Here is a 21,621-nt window from a genome sequence, read left to right as displayed (position 1 = left end):
CGTCAGAATAAGTGGAGCTTCCACTCACAAGGACCAATAGAACGGGACAAAGGGCTAGAAACCGGGTTACAAACTGGGGCGCCAGAAAATCCTACGGAAACATTGGTCAAGCCAGACAAAGGTGCGCCAGGAAGTTTAGAGTGCATAATAGAACTCTCCGTCGCACCAGTATTCAAAAGAAAAGGTTCTGCCACACCTGATGTAATTACTTCAACATAAGGTCCATTCTGGTCTACTGGAACTGACACTACTCCCTCTCTTTGCCCATGGCTGTCCTAACTATCATTATAACCAGTACTCTCACTCTTGACATAATAATCATCAACATAGTACTGTGCAGACTGAACACTCGGAACATTCTGTCTGTCAAAATAATTCACAGAATTCTGAAGGGAAGAGGAACGCTCATTCTGGGGAAACACACCACGTCCCCTACCCCTAGGAGCTTGCTGGAAACCACCACGACCTCTCTGACCAGATACGCCATTCGCACGCTGTAACAAAGCCGGGCAACTATTCTTAAAATGACCTTCCTCTCTACAGTAAGCACACTGATTAGGACCAGGAAAGAATCGCAGAGCATAAGGCTCAGGCTTCTGTAACAATCTCTGAAACTGTGGAGGTTGCTGAAACGGAGGCTGATTCTGACGAGGCGGATAAGCTTGCTGCAAAAGAACCTTCGTCTTTAGATCTTAAGTTTTCTTCTCTGCTTTATCCTTCTCATCTTTATCCCTATTTTCATAATATTGTGCAGTAGCCAATATCTGGGCCGACAAAAAAAAAGCCCATGAACTCTCAGAGTCCTTTAACTTATTAGAAAGTTCGGGAAGCAAATTAAAGACAAATTTGTCCACGAACAACCTTTGACCACCTTCAGTACTCATGTCCTGACCACTATGATCAATAAACGTTTCCTAAAACCTCGTGAAGAAATCAGACACACTCTCGTCTTTCTTTTGTTTGCATGCTGCTAACTTGTCCCAATTCACTCGTAAAGGAGGCATGATAGTTTTCATTAAATTAATAATCCTACCAGGTAATTCTGCAACTAAGGGCTCAGGTTTGGCACCTCCTGCCTGCCGACCATCTGCAGCAACAATATTAGCCCACGTATCTCCTAATTCTGCCGCATGATTCTCATGACTAATCTTCGCCCACAAAGGTTGAGGAACTACATTACCCATTAACATTTCTATGTCAGCTAAATTCATAATATACGCTTCAACTGTCTGAGACAACTCCTTATAATAACCGGCAGGATTCTTACGGGGGTCAGGTAAGGTCTGCTTAAGAGCCAAGACCTCTGCTCTTTTCCAAGGGAAATGTACCCATACTCGCTGAAAATGAGCCGGTACACCCTGAATACCCTGATTAACATTAGCAACAACTTCCTCTCTCCATACAGGGGGAACCTCTCTCATAGGATACTGCTTCACTTTCCTCCTAACAGAGGGATCAGGTTCGTACAATGGCTGAGGCGGTAGTCTAGACCTGCAAGCAAGTATTGTCTCTACGGCATCTGTAACATCAGATTCCACTATCGTCCCTTTAGCAAATTCGGACTGAACATCAAGCACTTCCTGCGGAATCGGACCCAACTCATTATCTTCCCATTCCTGACGAAGAAAAGTACACATTACATCAAAAACATACCTTTGCTTAGGCGGCTCCCACTGAAAGAAAACATCCATAACCGCTGGCAAATCATACCTAGAAGCATTTAAAATCCATCTACGAGCCAACAAATCCAACACTGTCTGTTCCTCGGAACTAGGAAGCTGACTAAGACTCTGCTTACGTTCCAAAACAGGGGTCATATTCAGTGACCCAAACAATGGAGACAACAGATTAACAACAGTCTCAGTCATTCGTTTTCGAGCAGAAGGAGAAGAAGCAGACATAAGAACAGGAGAATAAGTATTTTGAGGCAAAAGAGGTGTAGGAACAAGAGCAGCAGGAGTCGAAGATGCAGAAGTAGAAGGCAAAGGAGTTTGAGGCAAAGCTGGTAGCAAAGCTGGCTACCCTAGAGTGGGTTGCGCAGTAGGAGGCAAAACCATCTGTGGAGCACCGGGTGCCTGAACAACAGCAGGAGGTTGAACAACAAAGGGTGGAACAACCGGGGGTAATGGAGGCGCAGTAGCACCCTGCACATAAGGGGGTGGCAATCTCAGTAAATGAGAGATCAAAGGATCTTTTTCAAGATCTTGAATTACTTTCGGCGGAGAAGGCGGCAAGGCCGGATAACATTTATCTATGGCCATGCAACGTTGTCTATCTGAGACTTCACTCGCACGCTCTTCTCCATCTTCCTTAAACTGCCTAGCAGCTTGTAGTACTGACATATTCTTATCTTTCCTATCTCTTTTTGCTTGCTTAATTTCTCGCTGTTTGGCTTCCTTAGTCAAACATTGCCGGCCGGGCTTTCTTCTTAAATAGCTCAACTTCCAGATTATCTAAAATATTTAATTCAAAACTACCATGTTGGGGCCATCGTAAAACACCATCTTTTTTTGTATAGCGACCCATACTTCATTATAAGTGATAGGACCCACTCCGTGTTTTGAATAGAGCTCATAAGTTGGAGTTCCAACCGGAGGTAACGGACACGAATCCTCCAATCGGGAATCCCTGTTGCAACCACAACTAAACCATTTCCTAATTATGCTAGACCAGGCATCTTATAGCTCACTAATCTAGCTTCAAACTCCAAGGGGTTATCAACTATCGATACACTCGTAAATATACGAGCCCCTCGGCTTCGATTATTGCAACAACCGAATCAAACAAAACCAAGAACCAAAACAAAATCGTGGGAGCGAGCCACTTATACTTAACCAAAATATCTGTCACGCCACTAGAAGACCGTCTATCGTCTCGCTTTACAAAGGATTAATCAAGGGTCCAAGATAGGGCGACAGTCAGGGCAGCAGTCCTTCGTAGCCGTTGGAAAGCTGGAAGCCTCGCAGAAAAGACCTTCGGTCCACGTCGACATGCAGGGGTCAATGAAGTGGCGGCCTTCCTCCAGAATTTCCTCACATGGCTCCTCACGATCCTCAGGCTTGGACCGGTACCGCTGAAGTCGCCCCACTGTTGGGCGCCAACTGAAGAACCCAGCGGCTCCAGGGACACGCCCAAAGTCTTTGGGTTCTCCTGTCTTGGCAAACAGAGACACGGAATACTTCTAGGTGGTGTCAGAGATCAAATTTATTAGCTGCAGCTAGTAACAGTAAACCAAGCAATACAACACGGTGTACAACTCAGGAAACTGCTCAGTTTTCATAGAGCAAGACATTCCTTTTTATACACCATATTCTCATTATAAATGTACACCCACTGCGCAAAATTCTGACCAATAGGACACATTTTCTAACTGAGTATCACATTAACAAAAACCCAATTTACAGTAACCCAACCCAAAAGTTAATTATTAGGACTGTCCCAAATTCAATTTTCACAAGCCGGACAAACCCATGATTGAAAGCACTACCCATGTTATGAAAAGTCGGAAGGAAAGAAACAATTCAGATGCTGAGTAGGATAAGATATGAAGAGGTGAAGAGGTCAGTTTCTCTGCAATTTACTCACAAGTCAGAAAAGGGCCTGTTAATGCATACATGAACAATGAGGCCCATGCAACTTTGCTTGTTCGGTTACCTCCACGGCCTACGTGAGGGCAACACAAAAATAGCGTCTTGAACTACTCAAACAAAATGGAGTCTGGTTCGAAATCACAGAACCTCAACTCAAGTTTGTGAGAGTTCACAAATTTTCAAGGCAAGCCATGTCGTGTTCTTCCCACTCGCCTCCCATTGCATGGAGTTTATTGTTGTGCACTTTGACACAGATTTACAGAGTTGTACAGTGTTTTACGCCTATTAGGAATACTTCTGTGAATTCCTGATTGGGATAATAAATGAAGCCAGTTTCAAGCTGGAGTCAAACTAGAAGTAGATATAACTCTAAAGCATTTACCAAACATCTTAATAGACTACATTTAAATATTTTGCGACTTTGGGCCAGAGGACAATCACCCGTGGTTGTCCTTGACCTTGGCATTTGTTTTTTTCCCAGTATACTTTTGATGTGAGAGGCTAGTTATAGCTCTGTTCCAGGTGTTTATTGTTTCAGCAAGTTTATGTTAATCCCATTTTACTGGGTCAATCTAAATAAAGTCCAAGAAGAAACCGGGTTGGCTCCGGTTTTACTTTTGAAATTGTACAATAAATCATTTCACATAATCATAGTTTTGTTCTATTATTTACCAAAACTAATTTGTTTGAGCAATGTACTGTTCACATTTAAAAATAGGTTCATGTCGGACCGACGGACCCATGACATAGATGAAGCGTTCCTGTGGGGACCAAGTTTTATGATCACTCCAGTACTCTACGAGGCAAGTAGTTCACATATTGTTTGCAAATTGTAGATTGATGATCCTATACAAAATATATAAAGTATGACAAACTTACTGTTGTTAAATGCTGGTATCTGAAGTAGTTTTAACTATTTTGCTTAGGAAAGTTAGCTGAATCATCTGAACTAAGATCGAACAAAGGCTTGGAGTACTGACTACTGGTCATCTTCAATGCTGAGCATATCACATTCGTTCTATTAGTTAATGCTTATCACCCAATACTCTATTTGTCTTAATTCAGATACATGGAAATGTATGTGATATACATGTCAATAGACCAGAACTGTGGAACACGAATGCTGTAGTTATGATATGGAGCCTCCAAAGTACATCAGAGACGTTTAAATAATTTAAAATATTTGTTCCTATAAGCTTGAATTACATGATGCAAGGTATGAGTACAGGCTGTCGTTGTGCTCCAGTTATCGTTTGATGTTTATGAGATGAAGTTAGTTTGTTTTATTTAAAAAATCAAACCATAAACCTGCAGTTGATGGCATGGATCACCGACCTAACAGAGAACAAAGAATGAGTTTAGAGATTCCTTACTTTAGAGGTACCTTACCGGACAGTCAATAGACTACAATGGCCAAAAGCTCCAATGGTACAAAGCATTCAAGTTCTCTCAAGAAAAGGTAAAATAGCCTTATATAAAGTGAATAAGGAGGATCCAGACTGCCACGCGCAAGAATTGACTCTTAGAAAGAAATTCGACTGTTATAAAATCTTGAATAAGAAATGGATCACGTAAAGGTCGAAGGCGATGGTGCTCCCACATCATGCGACCTCCTGCTTCACCTTCCTCCTGCTTCACCTATTCCACTGGGGTTAAAAGTCATCACCTCTGATCCCATGGAACACCGTCCACAAATAAACGTGCTTGTAAGTGTGTCTCGTTTCAGGTTGTATGGAGCTAGAGAAGTCTTTCTGGGACCCATCTGTATCCTTGTATTTAAAGTAAAACAGCAAAGAACATTCACTCCTCAAATACTCAGCATCAGACGAAGCTGTGCATGCAAACCTCATAGTCTTCTAAAGACAAATCGGGTGATTTTAAAATATTTCTTAAATAAAATTCATCCACTCGAGGGAACAAAAATGTCTACAACTAGACATTCGTGCACCTGGGTGTTTTCATTATAGTTTTCTTTAAACTGAGAATAACAAAGGATACTGTTAGTCTGCCGAAACCCCCGTTGTATCTCTCTCCTCTAGTCAAGTCATCCTATAGAGCCCCTTTAGTGGGCGGGTCCACAGGACTTTTATGCAATCATGCTCTCTTTATATCAATGTCTCTCCCTTGGCAAAACTGATTAATTGACTAATGTTTACACGCTACACAATACACAGACCACACTTGGCTCATGCTGCTGCTGTTTGTTTAGTTGTTATAAAGAGTATGCAGACTGTAGCTACTAGTGTTGGCCGAAACATTAGCTCCAAACAAGTTTATTACATGCCTTCTTATTTACTGATCGCGTTGGCACTGCTGGGAATCATTCTGCCAGGCCAAAGGGTCTCCCAACCCATTGGTCTACATTCGATCAGGAACTGGATTCCTGCGTCGATCTGGAGTTGGTGCCAACCCACAGCATTTTGAACAAGACGAACAAGGTAATGCATTAGCTAACCCGTTGTCTAGGTTTGCAATATGCAAATTTGAAATACAATACTCCACCACAGGCACTAGATCTCTCAAAAGCTTCACCACTCTCTTGTCGCGAACCATCATCTTTAAGCGCTTGTACTGATGAAGCAAAGCTTCGCATATTTTGCGGCTTGCCGAAATCAAGAACCTCATTTATGTGTAATAAGGTAACCCGTGTATGTTTTACTAACGTTTATATTAAGTTTGAGTAAAGTTTGAGACGCTTGCCTATGTGTATTTCTAATGAAATTAATCCATGTCCTCTAAAAATGGCCGCCGCTTGTATTTTAGTTACTGCGCATGCGTCAGCCACACTCACGTGTCCTGACGCGTCTGCAGAAGTGGAGGGAAAGTTATGCGCATGCGTAATTCATAGCTGTGCTTATCATGTGGTACTGCTCGTGCCACTGCTCTTGTATTTCGTCTAAATGTAGCTAACATTTAAATTGCATAAGTTTATTTCTTGATGATGAGTTAAAAGTACAAACCCTGCGATGTGTTTTCATAATGACATTATTATGTATTAATTTGTTTTCGCTTACTTTTCATGTACCGCGGGCAATGGGGGTCTGAGTGAGAGGAGAGCCATATTGGAGGTCCCTTCTGCGCCTGTGCGACATTCGGCAGCACGAGGGACCTTGGCTGATGGAACATAGCCAGCTGGCAGTGATGGGCGAGATGCTCCTGAGAAAGTCACCTCTGCCCTGCGAGAACAGCGAATGTGGCTTCTTATATGTTACATTGTATTGATGTGCTACTGTTAGCTCATGGGAACCCAAACATGCTAGGCGGTCCCAAAATATGTAAATGAAGGCTTCAAATCGTATATTGTGATTGGTGTGTTACCCAAATCCTACCTTAGGACCAATCGAAATTGAGGGATTCTGACACTTTGCAACATTGGGGGGTGGTACACTGTCCCAAAACTGTATATCTACCCTGGGTTCACCTAGTGAACCGTCCGACTTGTCTGGTTTAGCTGACCTGTCACTGACCCAACGCACTCAATAGGTAACTGAAAATACAGAGAGCTGCGGAGCACTCTGTCCGAATTTGACCATAGACTAAGGTTTTACTGAACCTTAAAGTGCTGGCAAGGCACTTAGCTGGGAGTTCGCTGACCCAATCGGGGTCTTGATCTATATCTGCAGAGCGGGTGGAGCGCAGGCGTTGCTTCCTAACTGTGGGTTCCGGTCCTGTCCTGAAGAGGGTCCTGTCCTGAGGGTTTGCTGTCCTGTCCTGAGGTCCTGTCCTGATTCTTATTCCGAGGGTATCCTGTCCTGTCCTGGGTGTCCATTCTGCACCTGCTGTCCTTTGAGGGGTATCCTTCCTTGAGGGTTTCCTGTCTTGAACTGACCCGTGGCCAGGGTTTGGTTTCCACACCTTTCTAGGTAAATACTGCTCTGAAACCTCTTGAAATTCTTGCACCTTCTGAATTTCTAACTTTTGCTTCAATAAAGTTCAACATTGCAAATGTGATATTTTCCATGCCTTTCCGCAACTATTGAAAGTCATTTAAAATTTTGCAAAGTTATTTCTATGTCTTCTCATTTGTTAGAAATTATATTTTGCATAGCAGTGTGTCATTTCCTGATATGGTCTAGAACTTCGTTGCCTAGGTTGTTCAAAGGCCCTTTCACCTTAAGTGAAGCGTGTTATTCATTATAAGTTCTTCTATAATCACACACACTTAGTCTATCACTGTTTTAGATAATACTGACTTGCATAAGTATCTTTTCTCGTTACATTTTATTAGTACTTTGATGATTACTCTGCCATTATTTCTTTATGCATATGTGATTTACATTATCTTGGTTATTGATTGCCTTATTTTACTGTATCTCATGCAAGAAAATACTGAACTTTAGATAAACATTTTAAAACTTCCAGTTGTCCGTGGTCATTTACACAGTATTTGAATATTATTGGTTGGGTTTGTATTTTGTTGCCTTTCCTTTACAGCTAGCTCCCTGATTCATTGTGGTCATTAGGCACCTGCATCGGTGGATGGTAAGTCGGGTGCACTGAGAATTGGTAGCAGGGAACACACACACACCAAATTGGTAGAGCTCGTGAAGTCACCTGATCGATGTATATGGTGATTTGAAAAGTATATGGGCCCTGAAGCCGGAAACGGCGAAAACTATTGGTCGGGTGGCCTCGCGCGCTCTATCAGTTTTTCTGGTAGATCAGAGGATGGTTAGGGACTAGTTGAGAGTAAGGCAGGGACTAGTTAGGCTAGTTAAGTCGGAAGCTGCTATTATATTAATGCTGCTACAAGAGCGGCTGTTCTGAGGGAACTGATCACTCTCTTGTGAATACGCTGCTGAAATTTATGAATTACTGTATTGTCATTTTTCTTGTTCTTATATTGTTATATGTACTAATCAATGCATTTGTAAATCGACTTGTTAAGTGTTGTCCGAACTCCCCGGGGAATTGAAAGGGCAAGTGGTGAATAGAATCCATTGTCCTGAGGTCACAGGTTCGAGGAAAGTTAGGTGCAGGTTAGGATAACCGGGAAGCACTAACTAGGGTTTTCTGAATACATGTGTGAATAAATGACAGTAACGGGGTTCATTGGCAAAATTCCCATAGTGGCGTAACCTAGTAAGGGTCACATCGGAAGAGTAGCAGGTTCCTCGGAGCTAGCGTGAAAGCAGAGGGGTCCGCTGAGAAACCTTAAACTCGGAACATATCCCGGAAAGAAGTGGATGAGTTTAGGGGAATAACAGGTTCACCGATGCTAGAGTGAAGGGTAGGCGGAAGAGATCTGCCCGCAGCAAGTGAAAAGTAAATGGAAGTAGTTTACTTGCAGTAATAGAATTCTATCTCTGTCTAGACACTTGAGCACTGTGGCGAATGTGTATTTGTTGTAAAATAACCAAGCACTGAGCACTTTAAAAGTAAGAAAGTTTCCGTTACCTTGTGAAGGGAGGGAGTCAGTCGAGAAGCGCCTCTGACGTCACTCTGTGCCGCGCTGGGATTGGTAGAAACAGCGGGCGGGTAGCGGAGCTGAAATTGTAAAGGAGGGGTGAGCGCCGGAGCGTGGGAACTGTCTCACGAAGGGGCCGCGCACCCATTGGCAGAGCTTATTTTGTGTCGCGCACCCATTGGTTGCACGAATTTTCTGAAGCGCATTCTGATTGGAGGTAGTTTGTAAACAAAGTTAGCGCAGAAGTCGTATGTGGCACTCGCGGACTACAGAGACGCGACCTGATCCAAGGCATCTAGGGTTTGAAAGGGATCAGTGGAAGGCTAACAGATACGATATTATGTACGGAACCAAGAGAAAAATGTCCCTTGTAAATAAGGTGAAAAATTATTTTAAAACGGACAAACCCATTAAATCTAGGGAAGGTGTTCTTGTCCCAGCACCCAATACTCCTGCCTCATTCATGATGTTTGACCGAGGGTACAATACCTGTGTGTGGCTGGAGAATTGGGTGAAGTACACAAAAGATGACGGAGTATTGGCTTTTCCGTTAGATGGTACTTTCAATGGTAGGATCTTATTTAATTTAAGAACCCGAATGAATGAACTGCATCCCAGACCGAGACTAACGCAGTATGAAGCATTAGAGGAATGGGAGATTGAGGCTTTTGAAAGAGAAAGACCCCGAATGGACAAGGGTTTGACCAAGTGGTACCCCAGGCTGAAACAGGAGTCCAGGGATAAAAGGATGAAACAGTGGAGGCAGAGCATGATTGTTGAGGGTCTGTTTCCCATGATGCCGGCATGTCATAACCCTGCAGCGGGGGGGAAAAGTACTGAAAAATGTAAGCATTGGGGGGCCCTAGGGGATTCAGATGATGAACTAATAGATGACATCTGTACCAGAAGTCCGCCACCTTACAATGAGGGAACCCGACCTTCCAGTGTAGGAGATGTTCCCCGACGCCCCTTCCAAAAGGAAGAAGACAGGTCCCTGGGACTGGGAGGGGGTGGTCAAGTATTACCCTATCCTGAGAAACCCGAACTGGCGGAAACAAGGGATATATATCCCAAAGTGCCCGCAAGTCAGGAAGAAAAATATTCACGTACAAAAATTTTTTTCCCCAGACCCTTGTATGAAAGCGAAGAGAAACCATCGAATTCAGGACTGCCTTTTGTTCAACCTCCATATGGGGAAGAGCGCAGGTCCTTTAATACTGGAACTTTATTCCCGAAGCCAAATTATGGTGGAGGACCAAGTGAAACGCATCCTACTGCCCCGAGTTTTACTCCTCCGCCTACTGCCCCGAGTTTTACTCCTCCATTGACCCCACAGATATTACATGACACAACTCTAAGAAGGGTACTAGTGGAAAAGGAGCAAGAGGCTCTAGCTAGACAAAGAACAGAAATAATTCAGAAAATTTCTCAGATAAATACCAGTCCTGAGGCATTGACTATTCCAGTAACTATTGGACCGGTGGTCCCGTTATACGGAAATGGTCAGGGAAATCCGATTACTCCAGTCATGACCCCAGTCATAGCAACCCCGAGACAGGAACCAATCATCATAGATGATCAGTCCAGTGAGTGCGAGTCTGAAGTTGCATTCTTGGAATTGCCAAACAAACAGACTGCAAAGGGAACACAGCTGAGGTATAACCCTTTTAATGCAAAGGAAATTAAATTAGAGACAGCAACAGGTACTAGGAATGTCTCTCTGGTAACTCCGGATGAAATTGAGAGTTGGAGTCGTGAATTAGAAAAGCAGACTCCGCAAACAAAGCCTTTAGACCTCTACAAGCTGAGGGTTGAAATAGAAGAATTAATGGCAGGAAATGTGGGGTTGAATCGATTGAATACCTACTCTGAGGAAGAATTGTCGTTCATATGTAAAAGCTTTACAAGGAACACCAGAGTGCTCCATGAAAAACTGACCGAAACAGCAATTAGTATGGGGGTAGATATCTCAAAATCCAAGCCCTTACAGAAACCGTACAGAGCAGACTTCTCAGACAAGGATATAGAACACCTGAATGTGGCAGGAAAGAAGCTACAGATTAAAGAATTAATGGGGGTACTGCAGAAATGGGGAGATGTGGAAAAATGGAGAAGCAGGTGGGCGAAAAAGAGGGAAGAGGTTCGCTCCCGACAAGTGACTCCCGAGTTTGCTTTAAGAGAGGTAGAAAAACCTGAGCAGTTATGCCCCATGCGCGAAGTTCCAGGAGGGAAATATGTGCATGTCCCCTGGTCTAGACAGGATATTGTGTCCTTCACGAACGATTTTCCAAAATTAAGAGAGAAACCAGTTGACTGGTACCGGCAGGTGGAGAGGTTCGTGAAGGTACAGAAATGTCTGTGGAAAGACCTGGATGGGTTTTTCGACATTGTGGTTCCAGTAGATTTATGGACCCAGTGTAAAATAAACATAAATTGGCCCAGTGAAGAGTATCCCAGAGACAAGGACACAGGGGAGCCATCAAAGGAAGTCATGCGAAAATATGAGCAGGTAATTCAGCACTTGAAAGAAAAGGTGCCCGCCAAGGAAACTGATTGGACAAAAATAGATAGAACAACACAGGAAAGGGACGAGACAGTGCATTCCTTCTATGAAAGGTTATTGCAGGTATTTAAAACATACAGTGGTATTGACAACATCGACCTGAAGGATATGACACACTTTATTTACAGGTTTGTAAATGGTTTAAGACCTGAAATTTGTCAGTGGATAAAAGACAATAAAATCTGTTGGCATACTAAAAAAATGGATGAGGTCCTGCGGTACGCTAAGTACTGCGAGGACGAGATGGCAGAAAAGAAAAAGGCCCTTAAGGAGAAGGTTATGTGGGCTCAGGTGAAGCTCGCAGAACAACAGGAAAAACAATTGAGTAACATGATTAAAAATGCTGAGAACAAAAGTCCTGGGGGAGGGGGTGGAGGAAAGCCCCGGCCCAAATTTAGCAGGGAAGAGGCTATGAAAAAATTTCCCTGCCATCAGTGCGGCGAAATTGGACACTGGCGAAACGAGTGTCCCCAATTAGTCGATGTTAATGAGACAACTCCTGATTTAATTCCACAGACGCAGAAAGAAAGACCAAGAAAGACTCAACCCCAGGTAAAAACAGTTCAGGTGCCTCGAGCACCCAAACAGGTATACAGGGGAAGACAGGCAGAAAATGAAGAGATAGAGGTTTGGGAAAGCGGGGAGAACAGAAATACAGCAACTTCGCAGTATCTGCTGAATGATACCTTCCTTTATAATGATCAGGACTGACGGGGCCTGAGAGGGGAGGACGAGGAGTGCGTACTTGGCGCTTCCTTGCCGGTAGACCAGTCTGGACCATATATTGAAGGAAAGGTTGACGGAAATGATGTCACCTTTCTGTTGGACACTGGCGCTACCCGTTCTACTGTAAGAACAGTGGACGTTCCAAACCTGCCCCTCTCGGGAGAAAACATCCAAGTAGTAGGTGTATCTAATCAATTGATTAGTACTCCTGTTACCGAACCAATGGAGATTTCAATTGGAAATTTTAAACAGATGCATAGATTTGTAGTCTGTGACACCAGTCCAGTAAATTTACTGGGACGTGATTTGCTGTGTAAAATGAACTGTACCATCTTTTGCACACCAAAGGGTGTCGAAATACAGACCCCAGATGAAGACGGCATTTATAAATTATTGTTGCTTAGACCTGACTCAGAACTTAAAAGATTGACCCTGCAGGACTTGCCCCAAGAACTACAGGAAGCCGTAAAACCAGAAGTGTGGGATTTCACTGGAAAAGATGTGGGTTTGATGAAAGATGTGGACCCCATACAAATAGCCATCAAAGACAATGCAGTATATCCTAACACTAGGCCCTACCGAATGAATGCTGAAGTGAAAGCAGGTGTCACTCTGGAGATACAAAAATTATTGGAAGGAAACATCATACAAGAAGTGATGAGCAGCCCATGCAACTCACCGATTATGGGCATCAAAAAGCCTAGTGGCAAGTATAGGGTAGTGCAGGACCTGAGAAAGGTTAACAAGATTGTAGTTCCTTGCTGCCCTATTGTCCCAAACCCTGCAGTAATTCTGTACCAGATTCCTTGGGATGCTGAGTGGTTCACTGTGATTGATTTGTGTCATGCATTCTTTTCGATACCCCTGCACCCCGACAGCAAATTTCTTTTCTCATTTGCCTTCGAGGGTCACGTGTATTGTTGGAACCGGGTCCCTCAAGGGTATACAGAGAGCCCCTCTATCTTTAATCAGATCTTGAAGAAATGTCTAGAGACTTTGACATTACCTGGGAACTCTGTATTAGTGCAGTACATAGACGACCTTCTATTGGCGTCTAAAAGTCACAGGGACTGTGTAGTTGACACCATTGCCCTCCTAAATCACCTGTGTGAGAAAGGGCATAAAGTGTCCCCTGACAAACTACAGTTCTGTGCGAAATCAGTGAAATATCTGGGACACCAGATAGAAAAGGGTGTCAGAAAAGTCACTTCAGAAAGAGTGAGAATAATTCAAAAGATGCAGTTGCCCCGTACTCAAAAGGAAGTCAGAATGTTCCTGGGTGTTTTAGGGTACTGCAGGCAGTGGATTCTGGGATTTGCAGCCTTAGCCAGGCCCTTGATAAAAATGACCACGAGAGGAATGCCAGATGTTGTACAGTGGGATGATGAAAGTCTAATGGCTTTCACAAGACTGAAAAACTGTCTGTGTACAGCCCCTGCGTTGGGAATGCCAGATTATTCCAAAGAGTTTGCCCTATTCTGTGACACTCGCGATAATTGCGCATTGTCAGTCCTGACTCAAGAACATGGCACAACCAGGAGGCCTGTGGCCTATTTCTCTGCCACACTGGACCCAGTAGCTGCTGGGTTACCAGGTTGTCTGAAAGCAGTAGCTGCTACCTGTGCAAGTTTGGAACAGAGTGAGTCCATTGTCATGGGACATCCTGTGACTGTCTATGTTTCACATGGAGTGGTAATTCTATTGACCAGAACTAAAACACAGTATCTCACCCCTAGTCGGCTGACTAAATACGAGAGGATTCTTGTGGGTGCAGCAAATGTGAGCATTGTTAGGTGCGGTATTCTGAACCCTGCCACCTTACTCCCCGACCCCTCGGAAATGGAAGGTGGGGATGATGATGAACATGATTGTATTGATCTGACAGAGTTCAGTACCAAGCCACGCCCTGACATAAAAGAAGTACCATTGCCTGAGCATGATAAAGAACTGTTTGTGGATGGTTCCTGCCTAAGACATGAATTAGGAGGCTTGAGTGCTGCTTATGCAGTAGTATCTTTTGAAAAAATTGAACAAGCAGGTTACCTATATCACATCAAGTCTGCACAAGTAGCCGAATTGATAGCCCTGATAATGGCTTGCAAAATTGGGAAGGACTTACGCATAACAGTGTATACTGACAGTCAGTACTGTTATGGCGTTGTGCATGACTTTGGCCAATTATGGATGCAGAGGGAATTCATGACTTCCTCAGGTACTCCCATTCGGAATGCAAAGGTTGTTCATGACCTTTTAGAGGCCATCCAGTTGCCCAAAGAACTGGCAGTGGTAAAATGTGCTGCTCATCAAAGGAGCATGGACAGAGTATCACTGGGAAACGATTATGCTGATCGAGTGGCTCAATGGTGTGCCAAAGATCGATATATTATAAATCCAAAACGAGGGGGGCCAGGAACCAGCTGCCAGCTTCAGGTGTTTGAGGAAGTGCCTACATGGGATGAAGTGAGAGAATGGCAGGAGTCGGCTCCTTGGCAAGAAAGAGAGAAATGGAAGGAGGATGGGTGTAGACCGAGGCGTGTGGATGGTGTGATTTTGGGCCCAACTGGTATGCCTGTGTTACCCCGACACTTGCTTGGCACAATGGCAAGATTAATACATGAAGGATCACACATTGGTAGGGATGCCATGATTCTGGTATTTCAACAGACTTGGTACAGCAAGAAATTCAGGAAGGTAGCAGAGTCCCTCTGCCAGAGGTGCCTGTCATGTCAACAGATGAACCCAGGCAAGAGGACCATGGTTGAACTGAGCAAGATTGGGAGGTCAGGGGGTCCCTTTATAAAAATACAGGTTGATTTCATCACCATGCCCCGTTGTGAAGGGAAACGATATGTCCTTGTCATTGTTTGTGTATTTTCAAAATGGGTAGAAGCTTACCCTACTCCCAAGAGTGACGCACTGACAGTAGCAAAGTGTTTACTAAAAGAGCTGATACCTAGGTTCGGAATACCATACATTATTGAATCAGACCAAGGTGGACATTTCCACAATGAAATAATGGCTGAACTGTGTAAGGCCTTTGGGATAAGGCAGAAACTTCATTGTGCATACCATCCAGAGGCTTCTGGAATAGTGGAACAAGTAAATGGAACTATCAAAAACAGACTAGCAAAGCTGACTGATGCTACTGGCATGAACTGGGTGAAGGCCCTGCCCCTGGTCCTGATGGGACTAAGAAGTGTTCCAGACCGCAAGACAGGCCTAAGTCCCCATGAAATCATTATGGGAAGAGTGATGAGACAAGCATGGGTGCCAGGAAGCAAACTGTTGAGTATTACTGATGATTTGGTGCTTGAATACTGCAGAAGATTGGGTGACCAAGTGCGTTCTATCTCTCGCCAGATTGGAGACGACGGCATCCTTAATCCAACGACTCCTCTCCACAACTTGGTTCCAGGAGACTGGGTCAAAATAAAGAAGCACACTCGATCAAGCTGTCTGGCACCCAGGTGGGGAAAGAAGCGCCAAGTAATCCTGGTGACAACCACTGCAGTGAAAGTCGCAGGTGTTCCCCAGTGGATCCACGCCGGACACACCCAGAAGGTATTGCCAGACAAAGGATTTGAAGAACCAGGGCAACCAGCAGAGGACCCTGAAGAAGCCAGACCAGTAGCAACTGACAACGAGCAGCCCAGCACCAGTCAGGTTGCAGGAACAGCAGACGTTGGCCCAGGAGTAGTTGACTGCGAACTGCCAAGAAACCAGCCTGCTGAAGAAGTCCAGGAAACTGAGCCAGGAGTAGCTGAAGACGAGCTGCCAAGCATATGGCCAGAAGAATGGATACCGATGATTGATCTGACCGAAGATCCTATCAGAACAAGAGAACGACTTAGTGAAGGTAGAGAGTGGACTAGTCAGGAAAAGCAAGGCACAGGCGAAGAACCTCAGCCACTTGAGATCCAAATCAAAACTGAGGAAGGAGAAGGTCAGACAGGGACAGAGCACGTGATTGATACAGATCCAGTGAATAAGACTGAACAAGTACCCGATACTGAACAGGTACCTGAGACTGAACAAGTACCTGATATTGAACAAGTGCAGGATACAGAGCAAGTGTTCGATACTCCTCCATTAACTCCTGATGTGGATAAGGGACAGACGAGACATAGAGTAATAGTTCGAGCAGAAGAAAATCAAGAGATCGAAGTGCTTGAACAGGATCAGATAGAGTTAGAAAAACGGGTTCAGGAAACAGAAACAGAAACAGAGACAATTGAAAGCCAAAAACAAAATATTCCTGAACAAGGCCAGATTAGCAACCAGGCAGAAGAATTTGATGCTAGCCCTGGAACTAGTCAGATAAGGGAAGTAGGAGAAGAAAGTGGAGAAGAATTACCACAAGATAAAGAGAACAAGAGAAGAAGAAAAGAAAGTGAAGTCCAAGTACCAACTAAGAGAATAAAGAAAAGAAACAACCTTGAGCCTAGGTTTGTAAAAAGACTAAGACTAAGAATAAAGACAGTGGAAGAAAATCGTGCAGAAGCAAGAAGAAGTGCTCGAATAGCAGAGCAGGAAGAAGACTCTTCCAAAAGAAGGAGTGAGCGAATAAAAAGACAAAACAAAAAGTACAAGTCTCCTGAATGGACACTGGTTTTGGAGGAGCTTGAAGATCTTGATATAACTGACGTGAGTGACGGAGAACCTGTCCCAGAGTACTCAGCTGAAGAGGAAGACGAGCCACCGTGAATTTGCACAAAGTAAGCTAATTGTGTAAAGCAACAAAGAGGGGTTCAAGAGACTCCTTCTGAGCTAAAATGTCTGATTCAACAGTGAATGGTAGACCTAGTTGCAGCCGTTTTAAGACGTGTTGCAAGGTGTGTATATGTAGTATAGTAGTACTGATAGTTATCTGGATAGGATTAACAATTTTCATTCCCTTTGCTGTAAGTAAAGATACTAACATTGTCCCTACTGAAGTTGTAAATACTGACAGTGAGGAACTGACAACACAGAGTGTAGAAAGACATGAGAGAGCATTGAGACAAACTAAACGAGACTTAGAAGCATCAGATGAGAAAGGACTACATTATCATGGCATGAAGAACAGGACACATTTAAATGTTTTCGCAAACTTGTTAATACACTATGTAGAGACTATGGAAATTGAGGATTGCTATGTCTGCATGAAGCTACCTACTTCGGTGGCTGAAGGCGTGACATACCATCATCTGCCATTAACTTATGGAATTTCCTGTAGCATTTTAGCTAGTTTATTTTACAAAAGGGGACCGTTACAGTATTATTACTCTAACAATGACGTGATCTTTTCTGAACTACCTATACGTGGGAACTTGAATCCTGTACATACCAAAACTGACACCATAAGATATATGGGAGACTACTTTCTGACTATAGGGAACATTGACATAGCAGACGCACACAGAGATAACTTGACTTGTTCTTTGCGTGAGCAGGAAAAGATGTTCCTGAACATGGCAGAGAAAAGGAGAATTAAAATTCAGAAGAAGGCTAATGACGAAAGTCAGAAAAAGCCAAAATGGGCAGAAAACATGGAAGGCACCTCATCTGGTGGAGCGGGTCCTGCTCTGTTGCTGGATTTTGAAAAGAAAGGCAAGCTATGTCTTCACCGCGAGAAGACTAGCTATTATAATAATGTTTTCATTGGTTCCAGTGAATGCGAACATAATTACAAGGTAATTGGAGGTTGGGGTTTCAAAAATGGGTCAGAGCCTGTGTTTCCTGGAATTTATTATATTTGTGGGGACAAGGCTTATTTCAAATTGCCGGATCACTGGTATGGAAGCTGCTACTTTGGCATTGTCTTCCCGAAAATATACCATGTGAATGGGAAAGCTGGAAGCAATGAAGATACTAATGGCTTAGTGCGTAGTAAAAGAGAAAGTATAGGTGAAATTATGGGTAGTATTTTCAGTGCACTGATACCTGGAGTGGGAGTGGTTCTGAACACTCACAGAATTTGCAAATTGTCTACTATAGTAGATGTGCTGTCTACTGAAACAGCTCATGGATTCCTGCTGGTCAATACTGAAATGGTTGCGATCAGATCAATGGTTTTACAAAATCGACTTGCTCTTGACACCTTATTAGCGAAAGAGGGCGGAGTCTGCCGGATGTTGAAGGCGCAACATTGTTGCACTTATATTCCGGACAAAAGTGTACAGATCAAAAGATATGTGAGAAACATTACTAATTTGGCAAAGGAACTCAAACCACTCGAGGTTGATAGTGCCTGGAAGAGACTGGTAGATGGTCTCTCAAATGTAGGTCATTGGCTTGCTGGCATAGGTAAAAGCTTATTATTCAAAATTCTGATGCCTATTGGTATTATAGGTCTTATTATACTTTCCTTTTTCTTATGCTGTAAATACCGCAAGCGCACCAGAAAGCACGAGGTTAATGCAAGAGGGGTGAAACGAAGTGTGGATGAGATTGAATTAGAGGAAGTGAATGATCAGATATACAAAAAGGTGAAGACTTCTCACCCTGCTAAAACTGAAAGAGAAAAGCTAGAACGGTTGCTGGAAGAAATAGAACTTTATAAAGTGTGAAAGAAAGTTGGCATCTGGTTCCATTATAATTTGTGATGATAGTAGATATCATCAAAGAGGGGATTGATGAAGCAAAGCTTCGCATATTTTGCGGCTTGCCGAAATCAAGAACCTCATTTATGTGTAATAAGGTAACCCGTGTATGTTTTACTAACGTTTATATTAAGTTTGAGTAAAGTTTGAGACGCTTGCCTATGTGTATTTCTAATGAAATTAATCCATGTCCTCTAAAAATGGCCGCCGCTTGTATTTTAGTTACTGCGCATGCGTCAGCCACACTCACGTGTCCTGACGCGTCTGCAGAAGTGGAGGGAAAGTTATGCGCATGCGTAATTCATAGCTGTGCTTATCATGTGGTACTGCTCGTGCCACTGCTCTTGTATTTCGTCTAAATGTAGCTAACATTTAAATTGCATAAGTTTATTTCTTGATGATGAGTTAAAAGTACAAACCCTGCGATGTGTTTTCATAATGACATTATTATGTATTAATTTGTTTTCGCTTACTTTTCATGTACCGCGGGCAATGGGGGTCTGAGTGAGAGGAGAGCCATATTGGAGGTCCCTTCTGCGCCTGTGCGACATTCGGCAGCACGAGGGACCTTGGCTGATGGAACATAGCCAGCTGGCAGTGATGGGCGAGATGCTCCTGAGAAAGTCACCTCTGCCCTGCGAGAACAGCGAATGTGGCTTCTTATATGTTACATTGTATTGATGTGCTACTGTTAGCTCATGGGAACCCAAACATGCTAGGCGGTCCCAAAATATGTAAATGAAGGCTTCAAATCGTATATTGTGATTGGTGTGTTACCCAAATCCTACCTTAGGACCAATCGAAATTGAGGGATTCTGACACTTTGCAACATTGGGGGGTGGTACACTGTCCCAAAACTGTATATCTACCCTGGGTTCACCTAGTGAACCGTCCGACTTGTCTGGTTTAGCTGACCTGTCACTGACCCAACGCACTCAATAGGTGACTGAAAATACAGAGAGCTGCGGAGCACTCTGTCCGAATTTGACCATAGACTAAGGTTTTACTGAACCTTAAAGTGCTGGCAAGGCACTTAGCTGGGAGTTCGCTGACCCAATCGGGGTCTTGATCTATATCTGCAGAGCGGGTGGAGCGCAGGCGTTGCTTCCTAACTGTGGGTTCCGGTCCTGTCCTGAAGAGGGTCCTGTCCTGAGGGTTTGCTGTCCTGTCCTGAGGTCCTGTCCTGATTCTTATTCCGAGGGTATCCTGTCCTGTCCTGGGTGTCCATTCTGCACCTGCTGTCCTTTGAGGGGTATCCTTCCTTGAGGGTTTCCTGTCTTGAACTGACCCGTGGCCAGGGTTTGGTTTCCACACCTTTCTAGGTAAATACTGCTCTGAAACCTCTTGAAATTCTTGCACCTTCTGAATTTCTAACTTTTGCTTCAATAAAGTTCAACATTGCAAATGTGATATTTTCCATGCCTTTCCGCAACTATTGAAAGTCATTTAAAATTTTGCAAAGTTATTTCTATGTCTTCTCATTTGTTAGAAATTATATTTTGCATAGCAGTGTGTCATTTCCTGATATGGTCTAGAACTTCGTTGCCTAGGTTGTTCAAAGGCCCTTTCACCTTAAGTGAAGCGTGTTATTCATTATAAGTTCTTCTATAATCACACACACTTAGTCTATCACTGTTTTAGATAATACTGACTTGCATAAGTATCTTTTCTCGTTACATTTTATTAGTACTTTGATGATTACTCTGCCATTATTTCTTTATGCATATGTGATTTACATTATCTTGGTTATTGATTGCCTTATTTTACTGTATCTCATGCAAGAAAATACTGAACTTTAGATAAACATTTTAAAACTTCCAGTTGTCCGTGGTCATTTACACAGTATTTGAATATTATTGGTTGGGTTTGTATTTTGTTGCCTTTCCTTTACAGCTAGCTCCCTGATTCATTGTGGTCATTAGGCACCTGCATCGGTGGATGGTAAGTCGGGTGCACTGAGAATTGGTAGCAGGGAACACACACACACCAAATTGGTAGAGCTCGTGAAGTCACCTGATCGATGTATATGGTGATTTGAAAAGTATATGGGCCCTGAAGCCGGAAACGGCGAAAACTATTGGTCGGGTGGCCTCGCGCGCTCTATCAGTACCACAACCTTGTTGTCAATTATGAGAGTCATTTACGTGTTCTCAAGCTCCTGTGTTTCCAGCCTGACCTCCAGTGCCACAAGAAGGAACTCATGGAATACAATGTTATGACTCTTCTCCCTCCAGCCCTCTATCCTTCGGAGCAACTTTCTGTGCTCCACCATCCCTGCTCGTATGAGTCAACACCACCTGACCCCAATGTGACTAAAATATTTCCACCTTTCATGTCAATTGTTTAAGTCGCATTTTCACACTGTTGTGGCCCTCCAGAAATCAGAGCCACAGGTGTAAGTATTGCCTAATCCTGTTTGTAGTTCATATTCTGAGATGAGGCATTTCTGCACCTTGCATGATCAAATACATATGGCCTGGCACACGCCCAAGTCCCCTTTTTTACTTGTTACCTACTGCCAGCCCTTGCCCGGATAGAGTCTCCCTCCCTCCTTCCAGTACAGTATTGAGACCACACCACTTTTGGGAAATTTTTTGATTAGGGGGAGTAACCCCCCCCGGCCGTATTTATTACAAAATTAAAAACATTATTTATTAATATTATTTACAATTACGCAGAAAGGCCAGATACATTGTTAAGCCGATGATGACACATGGCTAACCTTAACTCTAATACACATGACACTCCTATTGT

The 21,621-nt window shown here is 43.5% G+C and overlaps 1 protein-coding gene across 1 annotated transcript in view; it reads left to right on the top strand.

The window, feature by feature from the left end:
• Nucleotides 1-21,621, top strand: part of LOC144822413 (lysosomal alpha-glucosidase-like) — a 993,087-nt gene that overhangs the window by 756,853 nt on the left and 214,613 nt on the right. The window contains exon 17 of the mRNA XM_078679897.1: nt 4,309-4,393. Within this exon, the coding sequence (XP_078536023.1) occupies nt 4,309-4,393 (85 nt within the window). The remainder of the gene's footprint in view (nt 1-4,308; nt 4,394-21,621) is intronic.

Source organism: Lissotriton helveticus, chromosome 1_1 (genome assembly GCF_964261635.1).
Source record: "Lissotriton helveticus chromosome 1_1, aLisHel1.1, whole genome shotgun sequence".
Classification (NCBI taxonomy): Eukaryota; Metazoa; Chordata; class Amphibia; order Caudata; family Salamandridae; genus Lissotriton; species Lissotriton helveticus.
The sequence above is the reverse complement of the archived record's forward strand: the minus strand, read 5'-3'. Positions and strand labels throughout refer to the sequence as shown.